We start from the raw sequence: 27,746 nt of genomic DNA on the forward strand, positions 1-27,746 counted from the left end.
AATTCCAGACACAAAAAGTGTTTTCAAATATTTACTAAACAAATAAATATACCAAACAAACATAAACAAAAATAAAGCAGGGGCTACAAAAATAATCTCAAAATGTTGAAGTTAAAGTTAAACATGTAAATAAACATAAAGAAATATTTAATAATGAAAAAAGTTGAGAAAGAAAATATAAAAGCATTGAACTTTTATGTAAAAGATGAACAAAACTCTTAAAACGATTTGGCTTTTGCTCTTGTCTAGAAAGGAGCTCTCAAAGTTGGCAACTATAAAATACGATATAAGATACCTGATATAATGAAGAAATGTGGACCTGTAGGTACAATTAGGAGAGACCCCAAAAATGGGATAAATGGATCAATGGGATAAATTAATCAATGTCTGCCTAGAAAGCATTCTCTACAGTTAAATCACTGTTTCCCCATCTCTCTGACTTCCAATCTCATATTCCTGTCCTATCTTTATAATTGTCAGTTTGATTTCTCAACACTTTCATAAAATTTCACCATAAAATAGTAGGCTTTTCAATAACTTTCCTACTCCTATACACCTGAGTGGTATAATAGTAATATTGGCACACTATAGCAATAAAACTTACCTGGAAGCCTTACTATACAGATGATATTTAAAGCCATGGGGCTAAGTGAGAAAATCTAGATAAAGAGTATAGAGAAGAAAAGACAAAGACTGTCCTAGGGCACCCAATCTTTAAGAAGTCAGGAAGAAAAGAAAAAACAAACAAAAAGAACTGCAAAGGAGTGGCCAACAATGAAAAAGTAAACCAAAAGAGTATGATGTGCTGGAAGATATGATGTGCTCAACAAGGAATAATCATTTGGGTTAAAGACTGCTTATTTATAATTCTACCTACCATCTACTTATCCCATAGTAATACTATGAAACTTAAAAACCGTGATCAGATTGAGATCATTGGAGAAAAATGTAAGTGTATTGTTTAAAATTACATTCAACTTTAAGTTTCCAAGTTGACAGAAAGTTCATGATAAATTTCAAGAGCCCAGAAAATATTTCAATCCATACTGCTATTTTCACTCTATTAACAGAAAGAATATAAACCTAAACTTCTAAAAATGTTCAGAGTTCCTTGATTTCAAAGAAAATCTATTCATACCTCTGCCAGTTTGTATGGTAAAATAAGCTTTTCTCCCACTGTCACGGTCTTCCTTGTAACTAGTGCTTCAAATAGCATCTCTTCTTTAACCTATACAGTGGAAAAGTAAATTCAATATAAAAGATTTATGACTATGGTTGAATTATTTATTGAAAAGTCAAATAGAGAAAAGAAATTACTGAGATTAGTAAATATGCAACAGAGAAAAAACAAAAAGACAATTCACTGGGCAATTTAAATATTGGCCAAAGTGGAATTTAAGTGTCCCACTCACCATACTTCACCATAAAAAAGACACAAAGGGTAAATAAGACAGATGGGGCTTTTTAAATTAAAGTTTTCTTTCTGATCATAATAGAGAAACATGTTTCATCGTGCAGAATATGAAAAATACAGAATGGCACAAAAAATATTTTAAGACAATCAACCATAATCCCACAACCTGGAGACAAGGACTAAAAAGTGACAATACTTGTTGAATTCCAGGGACATTATAATGGATACTTATTGATGTTTCAGATGTTTATTTTCACTTACAGATGTTAAACTTTTAAGATAAAGTTGATGCTTCCTTTGTTCTTACTCTCTCTCTAGAGGCCAGTACAATCATGAATTTCACATGTATCATTTCAGTTCATGTTTTTATACACACACACACACACACACATACATATATATGTATAATTTCAGTTCATGTTTTTTTTTTTTTTTTCCGAATACGTCATTTGTGTTCACAAATGAAGAAGGAAGGAAGGAAGGAAGAAAGAGAGAAAAGAAACAAGCTCGGGCTTTCAACCCGGACACAGCGCCCGTTTCATGCCAAGTGTTCTTCTAAACCCTTAACCTCTACCTGCCCCTTTAATACCCACTACATCCTCTGAGCGGGGACGTGTTACCCTGCTGCACGTGAGGAAGGGGCAGCGGTGGGTCCCCAGCTCGGCTCGCTCATGCGGTGTCAACCACGCTGCTATTTTACAGGAGTCTGGGTGCACTTCCGAGGGCCGAGGGCCGAGGCTCCAGGTGGGTAGAGATGGTGCTGGAATCCAGGCACACCATGCTCCTCGGAGGAACCTGCCATCGTTGGAACGCCGCACTTGCGCCCGCGCCGACAGCTTCCCAGAATCTCTCAGTTCATGTTTTTATATTACAAACATGTTTTTGAGATCTATGTTGGTAATTTAGATCAAGCTTATTCGTTTTAACTGCTATATAGCATCTCACTATATAAATTACCACCATGCACAATCCATTCTCCTACTTGTAGACATTTATGCTATTCACAATTTTGCACCACCAGAAAGTAAACTGCAGTGAATATTTTTGCATGTGAGTTCAAGAGTTTCTCTGAAGTACATACCTGAACGTGGAATTACCAGGTTGTAGTGTACCTATTTTCAGCTTTATAGGATATTGCCAAACTCCTGTACGTGGGTTTTACCCATTTGCTCTCTCTAGCAGAAGCACTGACAGTTCTTATTTCTTCAAACCTTGACTATACTTGGTATCATCAGACTTTTGGTTTTTGCCATGCTGATGGGCATGAAATGGTAAACAAGACCATTTTATAAAAGCATCCATACATAATAAAGCTTTGACATTCATAAAATTTTATGTAAACAATATGATATAAAATATATCAAGCAAAAAGACGAGTACAAGGAGAAACTGAGTTTTAAAACAAGAGAGTGAGGCATTACCCTGTCACCAGCAAATTCATGACAGGTCGACCATTTTTAAAATATGATTACACAACAAAGAAAATACACCTTCTTCTGGAGCATCCATTGCTCAATCTTCAAATTCCAAAAGATGGAAACAATTTGAGGCACATTAACTTCACAAAATGAACAGCCAAAGTTTAAATGTAAAACCTCAACCTTTCAGATATATTTAAAATATTTCACGGAACAACAACAACAAAAAATATTAATACCAGATTACACAAAATGACAAAACTAAGAAAACAAAGAAAAAACATATGTGATAAAAACCACTGTGGGGCTTCCCTGGTGGCGCAGTGGTTAAGAATCCACCTGCCAATGCAGGGGACACGGGTTCGAGCCCTGGTCTGGGAAGATCCCACATGCCGTGGAGCAACTAAGCCCGCACACCACAACTACTGAGCCTGCACTCTAGAGCCCGCGAGCCATAACTACTGAGCCCATGTGCCACAATTACTGGAGCCCACGTGCCTAGAGCCTGTGCTCCGCAACAAGAGAAGCCACTGCAGTGAGAAGCCAGCGCACCACAACAAAGAGTGGCCCCTGCTCATCGCAACTAGAGAAAGCCCACGCACAGCAATGAAGACCCAATGCAGCCAAAAATAAGTAAATTAAATAAATAAAATTTTTAAAAAACCACTGTAGTATTATTGTGAGGTATATTTGTTCATGTAAGCAATTATTTTTAAAATATTTAAAAATAAATGACCTATGTAGTAGACTCAAGAAATTTTTTTTAAAGGAACAAACAAATGTAAGCTGGCTACAACATGGAGCATAGGTTACTTCCATACACTTGCATAAATTGGTACAACCATGTAGAGAGTAATTTGCCAGTGTCAGTAAAGTTCAATATGTGTATATACCATAACCCAAGAATTCTACTCCTTGGACCATACCCTAGAATAATTCTCACACATGTTAACAAGGAGACCTGTACAAGAATGCCTGTCATAGTACTATCTATAAATGGAAAATCACAAACAACTTCACTCCCCACTAAAAAAGATACATTGTTTTATTCATATAACAGAATTTTATACAACAGCTAAAAATAAGAATCTAGAATATATAAACCAGCACTGAAAAATCTCAAAAACAAAATATGAAGTGAAAAAGTCAAGTTTTAGAATGATACATATAGTATAACATTTATATAAAGTCTGAAAACATTCAGAACAACTAAACTATATATTCTTTATGAAAAGAAACACCTACCTATTCTGAAAGTGTAAAAACAAGAATAGGAATGACAAAAACTAAATTCAAGTCAAAACAGTACAAACTTCCAGTTATAAAATAAATGTCACATGTCATGGAGATGTAATGTACAGCATGGTGACAACAGTTAATAAAAACTGTAATCCATATTTGAAACTTGCTAAGAGAGTTGATCTTAAAAGTCCTAATCACAGGAAAATAAATTTTTTGTAACTATGTATGCTGAAAGATGACCAGACTTACTGTGATCATTTTGAAATATATACAAATATTGAAATGTTATGCTTTATACTTGAAACTAATGTTGTATGTTATTTATAACTCAATGAAAACTAAGAAACTGTACAGAAATCATAAACGAAAAAGAAAATCTGAACACTGACTATATGTCTGAGACTAAAAAACAACTGTTAATTTTTTTAGGTTTTTTAATAATATTGTTTAGTTTTTTTAAATTTTTGTTAGAGTATAGTTGATTTGCAGTGTTGTGTTAGTTTCAAGTGTGCGGCAAGGTGAATCAGTTAATCATATACATATATCCGCTCTTTTTTTAGATTCTCTTCCCATATAGGTCATTACACAGTATTGAGTAGGGTTCCCTGTGCTATACAGTAGGTTCTTAATTATTGTGAATATTTTTAAAACATCTAAATTATCTTTTAGATATTTGGGATTTTGTTTTGGAATTTGTTTTAAAAAAATTGGGAAGGAACAGGTGAAGATACAGATAAAAAGAGAGAGGCCACATTAATAAGTGATGAAGCTTAACAATGGGTACTTGGGTTATGTTCATTATATGAGGGGTACTTGGGGTTCTCTCTGTTTTCGACTGCATTTAAAATTTCAATTAATAAAAACTGAAAAAAAACTAAATTCATAGTAGTATTTACTTCTGCTGGGGGCAGAGTAACACAGTGGACTTCAAATACATGCAATATTTTATTACTTGGATGAGGTTTCAAGTACACAGGTATTTATCATGCTGTTTTCCACATATATTGTATGCTGAAAACATTTCATAATTTAATAGAAAAAAAGAAGAAAATATATTAAAATAGAAATCAATACATAATAAGTAAATAAGAAATGAAAGACAAATCTCACATATCAAAAGAAAAAATTAAGAAACACAAATAGAGAGCTGAAAGCTAATACCATAGAAAAAAAAATTTTAAACATCAACAAAATATTTAAAAAGAATGCAAAAGTAATAAGTTTTAAACATTTAATCAACAAATTATTTCCTAGAACAACATAAATTATCAAAATCAACTCAAGCAAGATTTGAAAATTCTGAGAAATCAGTCAACACAAAACTAACTGGAAGAACATCAAATACAATTGGTCACAGGATTGATATTGTTCAAATCTTTAAGGAACATAAGATTTTCTGCTAATGATTCCTCTTTTATTTTTTTATTTTTATTTTTTTTTTATTTATTTTTTTTTTTTTGCGGTACGCGGGCCTCTCACTGTTGTGGCCTCTCCCGTTGCGGAGCACAGGCTCCGGATGCGCAGGCTCAGCGGCCATGGCTCACGGGCCCAGCCGCTCCGCGGCATATGGGATCCTCCCAGACCGGGGCACGAACCCGTATCCCCTGCATCGGCAGGCGGACTCTCAACCACTGCGCCACCAGGGAGGCCCTGATTCCTCTTTTAGATGCAGAAAAAAATTTTTAAAGAATGAAAAACCACCCAATTCATTTTAAGGAGCTGATTTAATGCTGACACTAAAACCTGACAGTGGTCATACACAGATCTACACACATACACACAAAATCACACAAAACACACTAATCTTGCTTGTATTTTGATAAACATCCTAAAAAAATTACTGAATTCATATTTTAATCAGCTACCTCTATAATTTTCTGAATAGTCTTAATCGTGCAAATATGACTTTAAATTTTTAAAATAAACTTTATTGAGGGAATTCCCTGGCAGCCCAGTGGTTAGGACTTGGCACTTTCACTGCTGGGGCCAAGGTATGATCCCTGGTCGGGGATTAAGATCCTGCAAGGTGCGTGTTGAGGCCAGTAAATAAATAAATAAATAAATAAACTTTATTAATACAAAATATTAATAATTAGCAATGGGCTCAATATCCAATCTACAATGTTTCTCATATTCACTTAATTGAGAAACTGATATGTATATTAAAAATTCATTCTTTAATAGTTTCAATAGATGTTAAATATACTCAAAACACACAAATCTACTAAAAATTGAACAATTTATGGTAATGATGATGGTTCTAATATTGCACAACAAAAACATGCTCCACAATTAAATACAACTAATCTATTGGAGCTTGTTTGCTTTTAATAATTTTACAAGCATCTACCCCAGATAGGATTTAGTACACAGAAGACGCAAACCGTTCACTACTGCCTGAGGTAACTACAAAAAATAATTGGAAAAAATAAATAAAATTAAACCATTATTTGTTCTTAAAAGCTAAATCTATATTTATTATTGAATTGAATCACTTTGGGAAGGAGGGAAATTAAATTAAACCTTTACTAAAGAGTTTACATTTTAATTAAACCAGTTATTGTGCCTATCTTTCAATCTTATTTCAATGAAAGCCTTAAGGTTCCAATTATCATTATCAATGTTAATCAATTAGAGAAAACCATATTTAAAAATAAGATCTAACTATGGGAATTCCCTGGCAGTCCAGTGGTTAGGACTCTGCGCTCTCACTGCCAAGGGCCCAGGTTCGATCCCCAGTCGGGGAACTAATATCTCACAAGCCGCACAGCCAAAAAAAAATTTTTAATTAAAAAATAATAATAATAAATTAAAATAAGATCTAACTATAGGCAGGATACCCTGGTAGGTCTTTTCAGACCTTCTCTAGCTCATTGACTTTGAAGATTATCATCTTTCTACTTACTAAACCTCCATTCCTAGAACCAGTCCAAACTATATATAACAAGAAGGAATTTGAGAAGCTTGAGTTCAAAAGTGAGATTTGCCATCAAATCACATTTAGTTGTTACTCTAACTTTGACACTGGTAAGTCCAATTCTCAGAATTGGATTTTTCCTTTTTTTACCAATACCTCTTTAAATTGCCTGAATTCCTCTTACTAGTCTCTCACCAAAAAAAGTAATACTGCACTAGGACTAGAAGCCTTGGTACTTGCTGAATGCCTGAACTTATAAGAAAGACCACTAGTCACAATACCAAATGTTTGACTAAAAAATCACCTGAAATGCCTGCCTGAAATACATCTGTTTTCTGACCCTCATGACCTTCAAAATTACAGCTTTCAGATACCACACTCCACACCCTGGAACTTCTTTCCAATGAGTGAATCTAGTTCCAATTCAAGGTACTCCCTCCTGACCCTTCTTCCAGGCTAACTCATTCCATTAAAGTTAATAAGCAACAGCAAGGCATGTACAAAATAATAAACACTGTAAGGTTAGATCAATAAGAGGCATCCATTGCTCTCAAAGAACATTGCTGCCACCTTATAATGGACACAAACTGGTAAACAATTAACTTTATGCTACAAAGCCAATACTGAACTATGCTAAGGAGAAGCAAATGTTCTATGCTGATAGAGTCAGTTTAGACCCTTTAATATGGTTAAGTCCCATGAAGTAGTATATGAACCAAGATTTGAAAGATAAGTGACATTTTAACAGAAAAAAAGGTTATTCATAATTGCAAAAAACTGGAAACGATCAACATGCTCTTCAACAGATGAATGGATAAATCAACTGTGGTATAATACATCCACACCATGGAATATTACCCAGCAATAATGAGAAATGAGCTATCAAGCCAGGAAAAGCCACAGATGAATCTTAAATGTATATTGCTAAGTGAAACAAATCAGTCTGAAAAGGCTACATACTATATGACTCTAATTATGTTATATTCTGGAAAAGGCAAACCTACAGAGCTAGTAAAAAGATCAGTAGTTTGCTACAATGGATTGAATAGGTGAAGCACAGGGAATTTTTTGGACTGTGAAACTATTCTGTATGATAATGTAGTGGAGGATACATGACATTATGCATCTGTCACAACCTAAATAGCAAAAAGAGTGAATCTTAATGTGTACAAATTTTTAGAAAATTATTTAAGATGTTGTGGGAATCTTACAGACCATGACATGAAAACTGTATGACAAATATAACAACCTCAGTGAAGGGGGTGGGAGGAAAAGGTGCTGACCTAAGTAATTCTGGAAATAAATGGAGTCTATAAAACTAGGGGTAACACGACACCATAAAGTCATTTCCCACAGATATATGGCTTAAAAATTCTAATACTGCTTTACAGGTATACTAGAATTGAATACCTAAATGAATGGCAGATTGATGGGAGACACCTTCCTCACTGTTAGAGTGTGAGTTTACAGATAAGCAAGGGGAGGAGGCTAGAATGATACATGTGCTAATGGATTAGTTAGAAACAACAGTATAATCTCATGTTTATCTTTTTTTTAATTTTTATTTTTCTACTGAAGTATAGTTAACTTACAATGTTGCAGGTGTACAGCAAAGTGATTCAGTTTTATTTATATAGATATACAATAAATATAAATATGTATTCTTTTTCAGATTCTTTTCCATTGCAGGTTATTATAAGATACTGTATACAGTTCCCTGTGCTATGCAGTAGGTCCTTGTTGTTTACCTATTTTATATATAGCAGTATGTATCGGTTAATCCCAAATTCCTAATTTATCCCTCCCTCCCACTTTCCCTTTTGGTAACCATAAATGTGTTTTCTATGTCTGTGAGTCTATTTCTGTTTGTAAATAAGTTCATTTGTATCATATTTTTAGATTCCACATATAAGTGATATCATACAATATTTGTCTTTCTCTGTTTGACTTACTTCACTAAGTATGATAATCTCAAGGTACATCCATGTTGCTGCAAACGGCATTATTTCATTCTTTTTTATGGCTGAGTAGTATCCCATTGTGTGTGTACGTATCTGTATGTGTGTGTGTGTGTGTGTATACACACACCACATCTTTACCCATTCATCTGTCAATGGACATTTATGTTGCTTCCATGTCTTGGCTATTGTAAATAGTGCTGCTATGAACACTGGGGTGCATGTGTCTTTTCGAGTTAGAGTTTTCACTGGATACATGCCCAGCAGTGGGATTGCTGGATCATATTATAGCTCTATTTTTCTTTTAGTTTTTTAAGGAACCTCCATACTGTTCTCCATCGCAGCTGCACCAATTTACATTCCCACCAACAGTGCAAGAGGGTTCCCCTTTCTCCACACCCTCTCCAGCATTTACTATTTGTAGACTTTTTGATGACAGCCATTCTGATGGATATGAGATGATACCTCATTGTGGTTTTGATTTGCATTTCTCTAATAATTAGCAACGTTGAGCATCTTTTCATGTGCCTGTTGGCCATCTGTATGTCTTCTCTGGAGAAATATCTATTTAGGTCTTCTGCCCATTTTTTTGACTGGGTTGTTTTGTTTTTTTGATATTGAGCTGTATGAACTGTTTGCATATTCTGGAAATTAATCCCTCATCAATTACATTGTTTGGAAATATTTTCTCCCATTCTGTAGGTTGTCTTTTCACTTTGTTTATGGTTTCCCTTGCTGTGCAGATCATGTTTATATAGATATAGATGGTTACATAAAAATATTTGTAGATATGTGAATATACTCAGGGGAGTATACACACATATATTTCCTGTCAGAGGAGAGGGCCTACAAAAATCATATCCCTTTTAAGATGAGTAGTTAGCTCAGAAAACATGAGAAATCATCACTCCAGGAAGAAAGAATAAGGTAATAATAAAGACCCTGATGTGGGAAGAAATGTCATAGGAGATGAAGACCTTTGGCTCCCATTCAGCCATGAAGAAAGAAAAAGTAGTACCCTTTTCTCCACCCATCCAGATACCCCATCTTCAAATAAAATAATCTAACCAACATCCTACTATGAGAGGAAATATCAAATATAGAAGGAGAAAAATTACAAAGGCCTATCCTAGAACATGATACAGTATAGAGTGAAATACTCATCCTATTCAGCAAATTGAGGAATCATGGATATCTGGGGCAAAGGCAGGCAGGGGAGAAAACCCAAATCTTCTAAAGATTCTGGCACACACAACAGCAAAAATTCCAACTTTTGGAGTAACACTATTAATAAAAAGTATTAACCCATTTATACCTACAAACTAGTTACACAAAATAAAAACTGAAAAGTTACCCAGTATTTGAAATGACAACTGAGAATGTAATCACTTACTTCTAATAATTCTGAGACAACAGGCAGAACTTCAGGATTACATATATCTATGGAGTCATCCCGGTATGTCTTCTTTTTATAACAGATATTACCCAAATGTAGTATTGCTGAGAGAAGAGAGAAAATCCTGTGAAAATAAAACCATAAATTACAGCTTGCTTATGTGCATTCTCTAAGCTTATTTCATTCCAAAATTCTACTCAAGCAAATTAACCAGTACAAAGCATTTAGTCTTCAGAAAAATAAGAAATAGGATAATAATAACTATAATAACTAAAATTTATCGAGTGTTCACTATGTCGGGCACTGTGCAAAGCGCTTTACATAACCCTTTCAGAATTATATCACCTGTCAGATATAGCTATTTGAAGGGGACTTCCTACTATTGTCTGAATCTGCCGTAGTGTTTCAAAAGTCCATGGACTTTCTAAACGCTTTTCATCCTGCCTGGAATGTCCTTTCCTTACACTGTCTATTTCAGATCTACTGCATCAGAATCTTTAAAAGAAAGGTCTTAGAATCTGTATTTTAACAAAGTAACCTAGGTGATTTTTTATTATTAGTTATACTTTTTAAATGCTTTCCTACGTCATATTATACTTCCCATCATATTATAAATGCTTTTTAAAAAACAGTATGAGGCCACTGGGATATATTATCTAATATCAGGCCCTTAACGTGAAACATCTGCATCTGGACTGTCCTTTCCTCCTGTCTCAGAAGAACACATGCTCCTCCTCCAGACAACAACTAATCCCTACACTTGTGCTATACATCTCAGGAACTCAGTTTACTCTGGAACATTATTATACCAATTTTCTAGCTCTCGCCTGAACCTGACAAGAACTTTCTATCAAAATAATCTCACTTCTCTTTTACTTTAAACAACCCATCCTAGATCCCACATCTTCACTTCACAAACAAGCTTACTGAAATGTTAACTTACACTCCTTGCTTTCACTTTGTCATTCCCTATTTGCTAACACATTCTGGCATCTGCCTCCCAGTAAAATGTCTCATAGAAGTTACCAAGAACCTCCATGTAACTTAGAAAAATATATTATGTCCTTAACTTACATGATATCTCAAAGGCATTTAACACAGTTGAATACTCCATCTAAAAGCCCTTCCTAGAAATCTATATATACACACATCTTTGTGCCTTCTCCAGTTATTTCCTCAGAATAAATCTGTTCTACTTATGAAATTTTAACTATGTGTCTTCCTAAAATTAGGAAGCATTTTAAATAAAACAAAGATATTGCGTTAGGAACCTAATAGCTGTACTTTCAGAGGTCCGAAGCAACATCTAATTCATAGGTGTAATTTTTCAAATAATTCAAAATTTTTAAATGATTGAGTCATTAACACGACTCAAACAAAATACAAGTCAATTCTAAAGGAATATTTCATAAAAACATTCTGAGTTAGAGAGGAAACTCAGTATCAACTGAAATATAAAAACTACTGAAAGCCAAAAACATAAAAAAACAAACTTATGAGCCATTTTTTAAAAAATTACTTTTAGTAGTAGTTTATATAGTTACACATTACACTATTTCAGAATTTTGGATTCAATAATCAGCACAATAATGTTTCTCACCCACAAATATGTGATGCATAGTCTCCAGCAATAATAAATGTCTTATAAACAATTGAATAAACTATAATTCAATATTAAAAGATTTATAAATATGAATTAAGAATCCCTGCTCTCAAAAAGCTTATAAGGTTAAGGTTATTTGCATCTTTAGAGTAGTCTGTTTTATTTTAAATATAATTTACTTCTTTATTTTAAGCATAATTTACTCCATCCTTATCTCAACCTTTTTACAGTTCTACTTTTTTTACAATGAAAAATATACATTTAGCACAATGCTACAGACGTAAATTTACAGTTGAAATACATAGAAAACTATGTTATACTGAAATGTATGCATGTCTTAATAAGATTAAAGATCAATGATATAGAAAACAAGGAGTTATAAAATAGTGTTACAAAGCAACGGTTTTTAGGTAAGGTACATGGAGAGGTTTGGGGGGCACCATGAGCCCTTGCAATAATATGCAAATGTTTATGTATTACATTTTACAGGAAGAAGAGCTCCAACTTTCAACACACTCTCAAAGATTTATGACAAAAGAAAGCAATTCAAAACAAGTCTTTTAGAAAAATAAATTTTCTAATTCTAAGTAACGGTTAAGATGGAACTGGATCAGGCACTGGATCAGGAATATCAGAAAATTGTTTCAAAGGATCAAAGAAGAGGAATTTTTGAAACACACATCATGATCTATTCTCTACCAAGGGTATAAGAATACAATAAATAAACTTACTGTCTTCGTGTCTTGGGAAGAAATCCTACCATTTCCATGGCTAGTTGTAAGCGTTCAAAGTCATGCCTCAAATCTTCCCCTTCCACTGTGAAGCAATCCTGGTTTTTTTAAGAAAAAAGGGGGAGAAAAATCAAGACTACCTATTGAAAAGTAACCTAAGCCACGTGGAAATATAGTAATTTTAGATAAATATACCTATTATAAAAATTAGAGCTGGTGAAATATTTAGACACTGCCAAATTCATTAGCCTTCTTATCTTACTACAAGTATGCACACTAAACACACACCTACCAAAATACCAGTAGGTTATCTTTTCTCCCTCTTTCACAATCACCCAAGCAAGGATCTCAAAAGTAACTTAAGAGCTAGCAATATGTATAAAATGTTCTGATACATAGTTTGATTTTGAGTGGTTCTGAAGAGCCTTGGAGATCCAAAGCATTTAAGAGAGCTCAATTCCACAAACAAATGTTATTTATTCAACAAATATTTAATAAGTGTCTACCCATATGCAAGGTGAACTAGATCCTGGGACACAAAAATAAATTTTAGAACAGGCAACAATTTAGTTGAGAAGTGGCGACTAGACTTTTATAATACAAAGATGTTTATATTATATCAATATTAGAAATAACAAATATTATATTCCTAATAATATAAACAACATGGTAATCAGTGAGCAAAATAAAAAAGTATATGTGAAAGTATAAAAACCTGCAAATAACATACATGATATGAGTCAGTAAAAATAGTTATGTACTACCAAATAAAAAAATACTACTCTTCTAGAGCAACTCTTGCATTTCACTTCCCCCAAAAGTCAAACGGTGACGCTGTACACATAATCTAAATCTTTAAAACAATAAATAAGTCTTTAAATCCCTTTACTATATGTTCTCACAGTCCCTTACACTTAACATTTTCAAAAACCTCCTCACATGTATTTACTTTTTTAATGCCTATCTTCCTATGAAATACTGTATTAAATACTCAATGAACACATGAACTATTACTTGTCTCATTTACTGCAGTTCTCCAATATCAAATCAGTGCCAAGAAGAAAGTGGGAAATTATTAAAGTAGATATACAATGAATGATTTATTTAACTGAATGAGATATTCTTTTTTGAGAAGTAAACAAAGTGCTCATTTATTTTTTAAAAAGTATTTATCAAGTATCTACCATGTACAACTTGCTTTAGGCACTGTAAGAATGAGTTAATGAATATATATGTAAATAATAAAATTTAAAATTAAATATTAAGTCTTAGAATGCTATTAAAATATTTTTATTCTCTACGGAAAGGTATACATGGATAGTTTAAATTTTTAAATTCAAGAAACGTTCTTTCTGAGAACCCATGTACTTAATTTTCTGACTATAAAATTTTAGTAAGCAATTTTAAGACATACTTCTACAGACATGCCAACATCCTACCTACTAAAAAATTTTAAGTTAACACATTTTTCTTTTACCTATAGTAAAGCTTTTTAAAAGCTCTTGCTTTTCTTCCCCCCAAAACCACAAATAGCTCACTCATTTTATGATTTAGTAAAAAGTTTTCTATAATAAATCAGTGGGGAAAAAGAGAACTATGCTTCTACTTGTGTAAACTCAATGATACAGTAATGATTCTCATAACTGACGGTTGTTCTTATCTACCACAAGAATGAATAAAACAATGTGTATAAAATATTGAGAACATAAATTGAATAAAGAACTAAAATATAAATACATTTATACTTGCTGTTATCTATAATCAAATTGTTCTTTGGAAATACAAAATGGTCTCAGTGAAGACCAAAATCATAATTAACTTTTAAATGCTTGTACTTAATGTGTATTTCCCTGATGACAATGGTATTAGAAAAACTAAGGATGGACTAAACTACCAGACCAGAAATATCTTTATCTTAATCTGAGTTCCTATGGAAGCAGACCTTGAGACAGTACAAGTACTAGCGGAATGTAGGGAAGGCAATGTAGCCTAAATAGGGTACAATATTAAAGTAGCTACCACAGTGGGTAACTGGACTTTAATCCCAAAGTAATCTCTGGGAAACAGTATAAAAAATAGACCAGGTGGGGCTTCCCTGGTGGCACAGTGGTTGAGAGTCCGCCTGCCGATGCAGGGGACACGGGTTCGTGCCCAGGTCTGGGAAGATCTCACATGCCGCGGAGCGGCTAGGCCCGTGAGCCATGGCCGCTGAGCCTGCGCGTCCGGAGCCTGTGCTCCGCAGCGGGAGAGGCCACAACAGTGAGAGGCCCGCGTACCGCCAAAAAAAAAAAAAAAAAAAAAAAAGACAGGTGAAGGAGCGGGAACACTTATATACCACCTCCCATGAGTTATTGGTTGAGGACTTCTAGAGATAAGCTGTTAACTCCTAGGAACTTCTAGAGGGTCATGCAAGAGCACAAGGGTTCTGAGAAAAGCCTTCAAGCACCAAGATACAAATACTAGCTGTTGGAGGTCATTTAGAAAACAATGAAATGGTAAGGGTCAAAGAATAAGGCAGGGAACTAACCAACAACTGTTAGGACCCTTTCCACTGAAAGAAAATAGTTGATTCCTCTTGTCAAACTTAGCTCAGGCTCTAGTCTTACTTGATAACACGCCACTGCACACTCCCCACAAACACACCAAAATGTTCTTTCATGCTATCAGCCTTTTTTCCCTTTGTATGAGATGATGAGAATGCTTTCTCATTTATAAGCACCTACAATAAGCCTGGCATATAGTAAACATTTATGAAGGAGAGAAAGTGAAGAGCAGAGTCAAATTACACATTTTTCTCCTACGCTGTATATATTTCTTAGAATGGTGCTTATAAAAATCATACTTTTTTATAGCTACCAGTTGATAATATAGGACATAAATAGGAATAATTGACTTTGAGAATTAGTAAAGATGCTGAAGATCATTTAAGAAAAAAGAATATAAAGAACATAGCCTGATTTGAATCCCAATTACACTATTAACTTGCTTCATCACCATGGGGGAAGTCACTTAAATTCTGAGCCACTGTTGCTTCTGGTGTGAAAGGTAATCATACTAACTACAACCAGGGGTTTTATAATGATCAAACATAATACGGATGTTAAAGTGGTTTTTAAATGAAAAAATATATGCAAAGGAAGTTGTGCAGCATGCAGAGACCTTCATATTGGACTGGCATAAAGCCAAAAAGGCAGTATTTAAGGGAGTGACCACAAATTTATAAACTGTTGGACAGTGAATAGCAGTAAGAGTGCTATGTTGTAGAAATACTTAAAATAGGGAGAATGGAAACATTATGAATTCAAAGATTCCTGCCCAAGTTGCATCAGGATTCCTGCAGAAGGTCTACCTCATGGGAAAATGGGAGGCCAGGTACTATACAAATGGTTGGGTTCCTATAAAGGCAGTAATGACCAGGATGGAAGCTTGGCCTCACTGAGATATGAGTTCTAATCCTCTGCAGCATCGTGGAATGTCAATATCCTAAGAACTATTCTGGCAATTCTCACTAAACTCGCCTGATAGTTGGACCCTAAAATCATTCAAAGCTTGGTTCAGAAAAATTTAAAAATTAGGTGACACTAACTGTTTCCATTGAAGTTATTCAGAACTGACTTTAAGGTAAAACTGTTTGAATAGATTATTACCATTTAAAGAAGGGAAATTAGCATTTACTAAATATCTTCTACATATCAGTCATTATGAGAGTCACTTACCGTTTATAATCTCTAAATCCTCAAAACACAAGGAGTTAATTATGCATATGTATATTTAATTGTATGTACATTTATAGTGAAGAAAATAGACTCAGAGGTTAAATAAGTCACCTAAATAACAGGGGTGGTCAAACCAAAATCTATCCAGTTCTAAATCCTCTATCTCCCATGAAACACTAGTTGCTTGAGCTTGTATTAATAGGATAACCCTTAAAACGAATTAAATCACTGTACAATGGGCAACAACAGGTCCCTTGTCAAAAGCAATTTTCTCACCATAGCTCCTCTTGGGATCATTTATACAATTCCAAATAATGTATGTTAAAAAATACAACACAAATTGCAGAACCCTCCTTAATCCTCTCTTCCTATAATGCTAGTCACATAAGTTCTAATAACCCAGAGTAAAATAAGTTTAGTTTGCCCCCAAATATACTATGAGGAGGAGCTAAGAGGAAAGAATAAAACAAAAGATCCTCAAATAGACTGCTTGTTTGCATTAATTACCTTGCGGATAAAAAGCAACAGAAATTAATCAAAGTTCTAACTATAATAGATTTGAAAACGTAATAAATGGGAGGGTAGTGATGAAAGTAATGTTAAGGGAGCAGGAGAGTATGGTTACAAAGTTCTTCTAAGAGGAAAAGATGGAGAGTGATGTTTTCAGTGGTGGCAGCGATGGGGGAAACATTTACTTTGCGCTTACACAGTATTAAGCAATCTATCAAACTCTTTAGATGCACTAATTTAATACTCATGAAAGTTAAAGACCATTATTATTCCCTAAATAGGTGATGGAAACAAAAGAATAAGTGACCTGCTTGGGTTCTCAAAACTAGTAAGTAGATGGAGCCACTATTCAAGTCAGGTCTATCTACTTCAGAGCCCAAAAATTCTTAAGCATTACTTACACTGTCTAAACAATAGCAGACCAGTTCACAATTTCACTATAAGCTCTGTAAAGGCAATCAAGTCTTATATTCACCATATGAGTTTCCCAGTCTCCTACCTACTTCCCAATGAGGCACACACAGTCACTTGGTGTACTAGGCGAAAGATGGTAGCTTCTCAAGAGTGACAAAACAGCATAAAATTTTTCTATTAAAAGTTATCAGTATCTATAAATTTAAGTGTCTAAAATTTATTTTCCAAAATATTAAATCTGAAACTGCAAATTACTTGATTTATTATGAAATGGTAATGCAATTAAACTGAAGGAAAAAATTAATGTCATAATTACTAATACTTCTCAACTCTGATAGTTTTCCAATTAGAGGAGTTTGTAATCACATGCAGTAAGAATTAAAGTGATGGTTATTTAAAGCAAGGAATAAGACATGTTATGTTTACAGGAGGAACAGTTAATAAATTAGTTCATTAGTTAATGAATATAGATGAGTGCATGTTTTCAGCCTCTCACATCTGACCTAATTGCAAACTGAAGTAAAGGAAAAAGACTTTTTGTGTTCTTTTTACAATTACAAACTTGTTCGTACAAAATATAACAAATAAAGCTAAATTTACCTACTCATTTTATATTACATCATATATGCCCTTAAATCATTCTCAATTTAAAACATAAAATAATCTTATTTATAGGAATTTTTGGAAAATTACATAAAGGCTATAGCCTCTCTTGCTATTTAAAAAAAAAGTATGCATTCATTATGTGAAAAAACTGTTACCTGACATATAAAACAGGAAGGATGTAACTTTTTAAAATAAACAATAAATATTACTCATAATATGTGGGTAACTAAACTACTGAAAAAGAATTGAAACAAACAAATCTCAAGGAAAAAAATCCTATAGTTCATAAGGATCCGTAACAATGTTGAAATCAGGAATGCAATGTATTTATTAATGGTCAAAATAAATATTGAATACAGTCTAAACAGCAAAAACAATCCAAAAATGGTAAATTGACTGGTTTTTAATCAATAAACCATACACATACAAATAAATCAATTCAAATAAATTAAACATTGATTTATCTTCTTTCTTAGACTCTTTGTTTGTATTTTAGCTAATTTTCTTCCTAAGTCACAAGACAGATGCAAATAAGCAAGGTGAGGGTCCTTTAACAGGAACACAGAATATTTAGGCACTTGTACTGACCGGCTCAGAGTCATAGCAATAATCATCCCAGCTCTGTCTGAGGGGTTTCTTTGTTATCTGAAAGTAAGGCAGATTAGTTAGGTAGAAGTAATGATTATTACACTTCTCTAATTACCTCTTAGATGTAGTGCTCACGTAGCACAGCTGTTACCAGAGAAAGTTGTTTTGTATACCAGCACAAAACAAGAAACAACTAAGTATAAACATTCAGATTCTGGCAGATCATATATTATCATAACCAATCCATATTTGTTATTATTCAGTTACTCTGAAATATAGTAACTGCTGGGTCCCATAGTCTCTGAATACTGACCTTATGACAAGAATATGTATGGTATGGACACTGATTACAAAAAATATCTGGAAGAGATGCAATAAACTCTGGATTTCTCTAATACTAACAACTATCAGCTCATTTATGGGCAATTATTACTTTTTAAAAAGGAAAATATTTAATCACCTATATATAAGGCAAATAGTTTAAACAGGAAAGGAAAGGAAAATACTCAGAAGCTAAATCAATGATTTTTTTTAATATACTTAAATTCAATACAGTAAAAATGCCTAGTGTCATACTGGGAAGTGATATATAACATAATTTTGAAATTCTCAATATAGTAATACAGAGTTATATTAGCTTATATAAATATGTAGTTTCAAAATTAGGAAATATCAGTTATACAGCATGCTCTATATCTTGCAAAAAGTCTGAGATGTTACTTTCATAACCCTAAATACATACTACAATCACCGAGCCATATCAAAGTGTCAGTTTCCTTACAAAACCCTCATAAGAATTTTTTAAATTACCCAAAAGGAATTTCTTTCCATAGACATTACATCTTGCCTCAAACAAAAAAATGACGGGAAACAATCTGTTATTTAAATGATCTACTATCAGACCAATTCCATTATTACCAGTTCTAGAATTTTTGCTAATATGGGGAATAAAATTGGAGAAACCAATGCAATGAAAAGTTGTGAGAATTACTACTTATTATGGAAGTTTAGGGGTGAATTCTGAGTTACAAGGTAAGTTACAAATTCTCTAAGTCATTTCCTTCAGTGAATTTTCATACTGAATGTTTAAGAGGATAATCACTGAGTTATAAAAATAATCATACTCTAAGTCAGTATCATAATATCATGCAAAGAGGTATATGTATTAGACTTCAAACATGCAAATAAAGTTTCAGTATTCCTTTGACAAGGGCAAGCATGAATCATTAGTAACATTTAACATGCTGTGGTCTGTAAAAGGTAAATCACTTTGGAAAGAGTAAAGCATTTTTCTAAGTAGGAAGTATCTATAAACAGTTTATTATTCTCTTAAAGAGTCTCACAAAAAGCAAAAGGTTCACATATAACTAATCTTTTCCAATTCATATAAGAATAATAATAATTTTAAAATTTAAGAACTGCATCACATAGATTTTTAGATTGCATACATGAAAATGCTAGTTAATATTCACTATCAACCAGGTTTCAGAAACAAAGTACTAGGAAAATTAACTTTCCTCAAGAGCTAAAATTTAATAATGCCCTACATTTCAAAATGCTTTTCATGAACTCTCACCTGATTGAGATAATGATATTCTTCCGGTTGTTTAAGATGGAATGCTAATCTCTCTTCTTCACTTGCTCCTGCCAGGAGGTAATAAAAAACATGATAGTTCCTGTTGGAAACAAAAAAGTATGGCTTTATAATGAACATGGTCTAATGGTTATTATTCAACAAGAAAAAGAAAACATTAATTAGTAAACTGTTTCAGCTTTGCTTCATTTTTTTAATACAAAGGTGATAAATTCAATATTTAAGTACTACAGGGGAATTCAAGTGGCAGTCAAGTGGTTAGGACTCAGAGCTTTCACTGCCGTGGCCCAGGTTCAATCCCTGGTCGGGGAACTAAGATGCAGCAAGCCGCACAGTGTGACCCAAATAAAAAATAAGTACTACAAAATAAAATAATGTTTTGTATGCTGAATACAAAAGAGAAAGGTGAAGGCAGCAATACAGTAAACTTGAGACCTCTAAAAATTCTCTCCACAGAACCAATTAGAAAACTGGAAAATTTGTCAGAATCAACTCTAGAAATTAACCAAAAGAAAACAGCAATCCAGAGAGTTTTTACACAAGAAAAACAGCTGAATCTCAGTAAAAACAGAAGCTCGATGGCCTTTTAACTTGCCCTATTCCACCTCCTGCTTACCAGATCCATGGTAGCTTTCAATACCAACAGCTTACAACTGAGGTGGACACCCTAAGCCTGGCAGCCTCCAAAAGAGGGCAGAACGGGGTTGGGGCTCATTCAGAGTCTCATTCCCTGAGAAATATGATTATCTGATCTGTCTGGTAGTTCCTTGGAAAGAGCCATTTTCAAAACTATCCTTACTTGACCTGACTCAGTGTTAGCCCAGTAAGAAAATCTTTGCCCCAGAGACGTTTGTAGGAAACAATTATAGGCAATTTTTGAACATATCAGCCTCCTGCAGCGATGAATAAAAGTTGGGGCACACAGTAGGCTAACCAAAAAACTTAAAGGGAAAAGGTGGGAAATGAGACATCCACAGAGGCTTTGAAAAGCCCCAATACGTTCCTGGGAATCTAAAAGGCCATGTGCATGCATAAGGCTGTGCCCATGCCCAGGGTTGCATGTCCACTCAGCAAAGACAAGAGGAGATACTAACCTCTCACCTATCACTAACCCAGAAGGTCTGCACAAGGAGGAAGTAAAGGCTAAGGCAGAATTACAAAATGCCTACCTAGGTGTTAATAAACGTCATGGCCCAATACCCATAGAGAGCCCTGAGGCAAAGTCTGGGAGACTTACTGTTTCCAACCATTTAAGGAACACACTGCTCAATCATTAAATCTAACCAAGCAGATACTTCAATAGCTACACTTGAAAAAGAATACTTTTCAAAGACTTCAAATTAGCTCAGAAAATTCACAAAACAAACAGCAGAAACAAAAGTAACAACCACAAACCCTGGAAGGGGAGGAACTCATTTCTAGAGCTGCCACATGATTATTTTAAATGTCCAATTATTACTTAAAACGTCCAATTTTCAACAAAAATTTACAAGTCACGCAAGGAAATCAGAAAGTATAGCACATACAGGCTTCCCTGGTGGCGCAGTGGTTAGACATCCACCTGCTAATGCAGGGGACACAGGTTCAAACCCTGGGCCGGAAAGATCCCACATGCCGTGGAGAAACTAAGCCCAGGCGCCACAACTACTGAGCCTGCACTCTAGAGCCCACGAGCCACAACTACTGAAGCCCATGTGCCAAAACTACTGAAGCCCGGGTACCTAGAGCCCATGCTCCACAACAAGAGAAGCCACTGCAATGAGAAGCCCGCACACTGCAACGAAGAGTAGCCCCCGCTGGCCGCAACTAGAGAAAGCCCGCACGCAGCAATTAAGACCCAATGCAGCCAGAAATAAATAAATAAATAAATTTTAAATTAAACAAACAAACAAACAAACAAAGTATACCACATACAAAGGAGAAAAAACATTCAATAATAACTGTTCCTGGGGAGGTCCTGACATTAGACTTACTAGATAAGGCTTTTAATCAGCTGTTTTAAATACATTCAAAGAACTGAAGGAAACCATGTTTAAAGAACTAAAGTATGAGAATGCTGTCTCATCAAATAGAAGCTCTCAATAAGTATACAGAACTTATAAAAATAATCAAAAAAGAAATTTTGGAGTTGAAAAGTATAATAACTAAAATGAAAAACTCTCTAGAGGAGCTCAAAAGCAGATTTGCAAGGAGAAGAAGGAATCAGTGGACTTGAAGAAAGGTCAGTTAAGGCTAGTTAGTCTGAGGAAGAGAAAGAACCATGAATGAAGAAAAATGATCAGTCTCAGAGATTGTGGGACACTATTAAGCAGACACCAACACATGCACAATACAGAACACCAAAATATGCACAATGGGAACCCCAAAAAGAGAAGAAAGAAAAAAGCAGAAAGAATATTTGAAAAACATGACCAGAAACTCCCCAAATTTGATGAAAATATCAATCTGTACATCCAAGAAACTCAATGAACTCCAGGAGGGAAAAACTCAAAGAGATCCACAGCTAGACAAATTAAAACTGTTGAAAGACAACGACAAAATTTTCAAAGGACCATGAGAGAAATGCCTCATCAAGGGATCGTAATATAAGATTACCAACTGATTTCTCATCAGGAACCATGGAAAGGAAACAGATTCAAAGTACTAAAAGAAAAAAAATCAAGAATTATATACTCAGCAAAACTATCCTTCAAAAATAAAGGAGAAATTAGGATATTCCCAGATAAACAAAAATTAATATACTTCAGAGCTAACAGATGGGCCCCATAAAAAATGCTACAGGGAGTTTTTCTGGCTGAAATGAAAGGAAACTAGACAAGATTCAATTAAGCATTAAGAAATAAATAGCAGGGCTTCCCTAGTGGCGAAGTGGTTGAGAGTTTGCCCGCCGATGCAGGGGACACGGGTTCGTGCCCCATTCTGGGAAGATCCCACATGCCACGGAGCAGCTAGGCCCGTGAGCCATGGCCGCTGAGCCTGCGCGTCCAGAGCCTGTGCTCCGCAACGGGAGAGACCACAACAGTGAGAGGCCCACGTACCGCAAAAAAAAAAAAAGAAAGAAAGAAATAGCAGAGAGAACCTTCAAGATGGCGGTAAGATGTGGAGATCACCTTCCTCCCCACAAATACATCAAAAATACATCTACATGTGGAACAACTCCTACAGAACACCTACTGAATGCTGGCAGAAGAACTCAGACTTCCCAAAAGGCAAGAAACCCCCCACGTACTTGGGTAGGGCAAAAGAAAAAAGAGAAAACAGAGACAAAAGAATAGGGACGGGACCTGTGCCTCTGGGAGGGAGTCGTGAAGGAGGAAAAGTTTTCACACACGAGGAAGCCCCTTCACTGGTGGAAACAGTGGGTGGGGAGGGGGAAGCTTCGGAGCCAAGGAGGAGAGCACAGCAATAGGGGTGCAGAGGTCAAAGCGGAGAGATTCCCACACAGAAGATCGGTGCCGACCAGCACTCACCAGCCTGAGAGGCTTGTCTGCTCACTCACCAGGGCGGGTGGGGGCTGGGAGTTGAGGCTCGGGCTTCAGAGGTCAGATGCCAGGGAGAGGACTGGGGTTGCCTGCATGAACACAGCCTGAAGGGGGCTAGTGCACCACAGCTAGCCGGGAGGGAGTCCGGCAAAAACTCTGGACCTGACTAAGAGGCGAGAGACCACTGTTTCGGGGTGTGAGAGGAGAGGGGATTCAGAGCACCACCTAAACGAGCTTCAGAGACAGGCACAAGCCGTGGCTATCAGTGCGGACCCCAGAGAAGGGCATGAAACGCTAAGGCTGCTGCTGCAGCCACCAACAAGCCTGTGTGCAAGTACAGGTCACTGTCCACACCTCCCCTCCTGGGAGCCTGTGCAGCCCACCACTGCCAGGGTCCTGTGATCCAAGGACAACTTATCCAGGAGAACACACGGCATGCCTCAGGCTGTTGCAACGTCACGCTGGCCTCTGCCACCTCAACCTCACCCAACATTCCGTACCCCTCCCTCCCCCCGGCCTGAGTGAGCCACAGCCCCGTAATCAGTCGCTACTTTAACCGCCCCTCATCTGGATGAAGAACAGACGTCAGAGGGCAACCTACATGCAGAGGCAGGGCCAAATCCAAAGCTGAACCCCGGGAGCTGTGCAAACAAAGAGAAAGGGAAATCTCTCCCAGCAGCCCCAAGAGCAGCAGATTAAATCTCCACAATCAACCTGATGTACCCTGCATCTGTGGAATACCTGAATAGACAACGAATCATTCCAAAATTCAGGCGGTGGACTTTGGGAGCAACTGTAGACCTGGGGTTTGCTGTACACAACTGACTAGTTTCTGATTTACATGTTTATCTTAGTTTAGCTTTTAGCGCTTGTTATCATAGGTGGATTTGTTTACTGGTTTGGTTGCTCTCTGCTTTTCTTTTTTTTATTATTTTATTTTTTATTTTAATAATTTAATTTTTTTTTAATTTTAAAAACTTTATTTTATTTGATTTTTTCTTTCTTTCCTTCTGAGCCGTGTGGCTGACAGGGTCTTGGTGCTCCAGCTGGGTGTCAGGCCTGAACCTCAGAGGTGGGAGAGCCAAGTTCCGAGTTCAGGACATTGGTCCACCAGAGACCTCTCGGCCCCACATAATATCAATCGGCAAGAGTTCTCCCAGAGATCTCCATCTCAATGCTAAGACCCAGCTCCACTCAACGACCAGCAAGCTACAGTGCAGGACACCCTATGCCAAACAACTAGCAAGACAGGTACACAACCCCACCCACTAGCTGAAAGGCTGCCTAAAATCAAAATAAGGTCACAGACACCACAAAACACACCACCAGATGCGGACCTGCCCACCAGAAAGACAAGATCCAGCCTCATCCACCAGAACACAGGCACTAGTCCCGTCCACCAGGAAGCCTACACAACCCACTGAACCAACCTTTGCCACTGGAGACAGACACCAAAAACAACAGGAACTACGAAACTGCAGCTTGCGAAAAGGAAACCCAAAACACAGTAAGTTAAGCAAAATGAGAAGACAGAGAAACACAACAGCAGATGAAGAAGCAAGGTAAAAATCCACCAGACCAAACAAATGAAGCGGAAATAGGCAGTCTACCTGAAAAAGAATTCAGAATAATGATAGTAAAGATGATCCAAAATCTTGTAAACAGAAGAACTGAAGAGCAAACAAACAATGATGAACACCACAATAAATGAAATTAAAAATTCTCTAGAAGGAATCAATAGCAGAATAACTGAGGCAGAATAATGGATAAGTGACCTGGAAGATAAAATAGTGGAAATAACTACCACAGAGCAGAATAAAGAAAAAAGAATGATATGAATTGAGGACCGGTTCAGAGACCTCTGGAACAACATTAAACAAACCAACGTTCAAATTACTGGGGTCCCAGAAGAAGAAGAGAAAAAGAAAGGGACTGAGAAAATATCTGAAGAGCTTATAGTTCAAAACTTCCATAATATGGGAAAGGACATAATCAAGTCCAGGAAGCACAGAGAGTCCCATACAGGATAAATCCAAGGAGAAAGATGCCAAGACACATATTAATCACACTATCAAAAATTAAACACAAAGAAAAGTTATTAAAAGCAGCAAGGGAAAAGCAACAAATAACATACAAGGGAATTCCCATAAGTTTAACAGCTGATCTTTCAGCAGAAGCTCTGCAAGTCAGAAGGGACTGGCAGGACACATTTAAAGTAATGAAAGGGAAAAACATACAACCAAGATTACTCTACCCATCAAGGATCTCATTCAGATTTGACGGAGAAATTAAAACCTTTACAGACAAGCAAAAGCTAAGAGAATTCAGCACCACCAAACCAGCTTTACAACAAATGCTAAAGGAACTTCTTTAGGCAGGAAACACAAGACAAGGAAAACACCTACAATAACAAATCCAAAACCATTAAGAAAATGGTAATAGGAACATACATATCGATAACTACCCTAAATGTAAATGGATTAAATGGTCCAACCAAAAGACATACACTGGCTGAATGGATACAAAAACAAGACCCGTATATATGCTGTCTACAACAGACCTACTTCAGACCTAGGGACACATACAGACTGAAAGTGAGGGGATGGAAAAAGACATTCCATGCAAATGGAAATCAAAAGAAAGCTGGAGGGGGCTTCCCTGGTGGCGCAGTGGTTGAGAGTCCGCCTGCCGATGCAGGGGACACGGGTTCGTGCCCCGGTCCGGGAAGATCCCACATGCCACGGAGTGGCTGGGCCCGTGAGCCATGGCCGCTGAGACTGCGCGTCCGGAGCTTGTGCTCTGCAACGGGAGAGGCCACAACAGCGAGAGGCCCACATACCGCAAAAAAAAAAAAAAAAAAAAAAAAAAAAAGAAAGCTGGAGTAGCAATTCTCATATCAGACAAATTAGACTTTAAAGTAAAGACTATTACAAGAGACAAAGAAGGACACTACATAATGATCAATGGATCAATCCAAGAAGAAGATATAAAAATTGTAAATATTTATGCACCCAAAATAGGAGAGCCTCAATACTTAAGGCAAATGCTAACAGCCACAAAAGGGGAAACTGATGGTAACACAATCATAGTAGGGGACTTTACCACCCCACTTTCACCAATGGACAGATCAACCAAAATGAAAATAAATAAGGAAATACAAGCTTGAAATGACACATTAAACAAGATGGACTTAATTGATATTTATAGGACATTCCAACCAAAAACAACAGAATATACTTTCTTCTCAAGGGCTCATGGAATATTCTTGAGAATAGATCATATCTTGGGTCAAAAATCAAGCCTTGGTAAATTTAGGAAAATTGAAATCATATCAAGTATCTTCTCCGACCACAACGCTATGAGACTAGGTATCAATTACAGGGAAAAAACTGTAAAAAATACAAACCCATGGAGGCTAAACAATATACTACTAAATAACCAATGGATCACTGAAGAAATCAAAGAGGAAATCAAAAAATATCTAGAAACAAATGACAAGGAAAATGCAACGGCCGAAAACCTACGGGATGCAGCAAAAGCAGTTCTAAGAGGGAAGTTTATAGCAATACAATCCTACCTCAAGAAACAAGAAAAATCTCAAATAAACAACCTAACCTTACATCTAAAGCAATTAGAGAAAGAAGAACAAAAAATCCCCAAAGTTAGCAGAAGGAAAGAAATCATAAAGATCAGATCAGAAATATATGAAAAATAAATGAAGGAAACGATAGCAAAGATCAATAAAACTAAAAGCTGGTTCTTTGAGAAGATAAACAAAATTGATAAACCATTAGCCAGATTCATCAACAAAAAAAGGGAGAAGACTCAAATCAATAGAATTAGAAATGAAAAAGGAGAAGTAACAACTGACACTACAGAAATACAAACAATCATGAGAGATTACTACAAGCAACCATATGCCAATAAAATGGACAACCTGGAAGAAATGGACAAATTCTTAGAAATGCACAGCCTTCTGAGACTGAACCAGAAAGAAGTAGAAAATATAAACAGACCAATCACAAGCACTGAAATTGAAACTGTGATTAAAAATCTTCCAACAGGGCTTCCCTGGTGGCGCAGTGGTTGAGAGTCCGCCTGCCGATGCAGGGGACAAGGGTTCGTGCCCCGGTCCGGGAAGATCCCACATGCCGCGG

At 35.9% G+C, this 27,746-nt stretch overlaps 1 protein-coding gene across 7 annotated transcripts in view; it reads right to left on the reverse strand.

Moving 5' to 3' along the window:
* MYO9A (myosin IXA) overlaps positions 1-27,746 on the reverse strand; it is a 287,470-nt gene that overhangs the window by 194,263 nt on the left and 65,461 nt on the right. For 6 of the 7 annotated variants that reach the window (XM_082618504.1, XM_082618507.1, XM_082618509.1 and 3 more), the window contains exons 5-9: positions 20,090-20,189; positions 18,514-18,570; positions 12,680-12,777; positions 10,343-10,469; positions 1,139-1,228 (exon numbers count right to left, since the gene is read on the reverse strand). In XM_082618504.1, coding sequence (XP_082474630.1) covers positions 1,139-1,228; positions 10,343-10,469; positions 12,680-12,777; positions 18,514-18,570; positions 20,090-20,189 — 472 coding nt within the window. The remainder of the gene's footprint in view (positions 1-1,138; positions 1,229-10,342; positions 10,470-12,679; positions 12,778-18,513; positions 18,571-20,089; positions 20,190-27,746) is intronic. The other variant, XM_082618506.1, reaches the window with a different exon arrangement.

Source organism: Mesoplodon mirus, assembly GCF_964341445.2.
Source record: "Mesoplodon mirus genome assembly, chromosome: 4".
NCBI lineage: Eukaryota > Metazoa > Chordata > Mammalia > Artiodactyla > Ziphiidae > Mesoplodon > Mesoplodon mirus.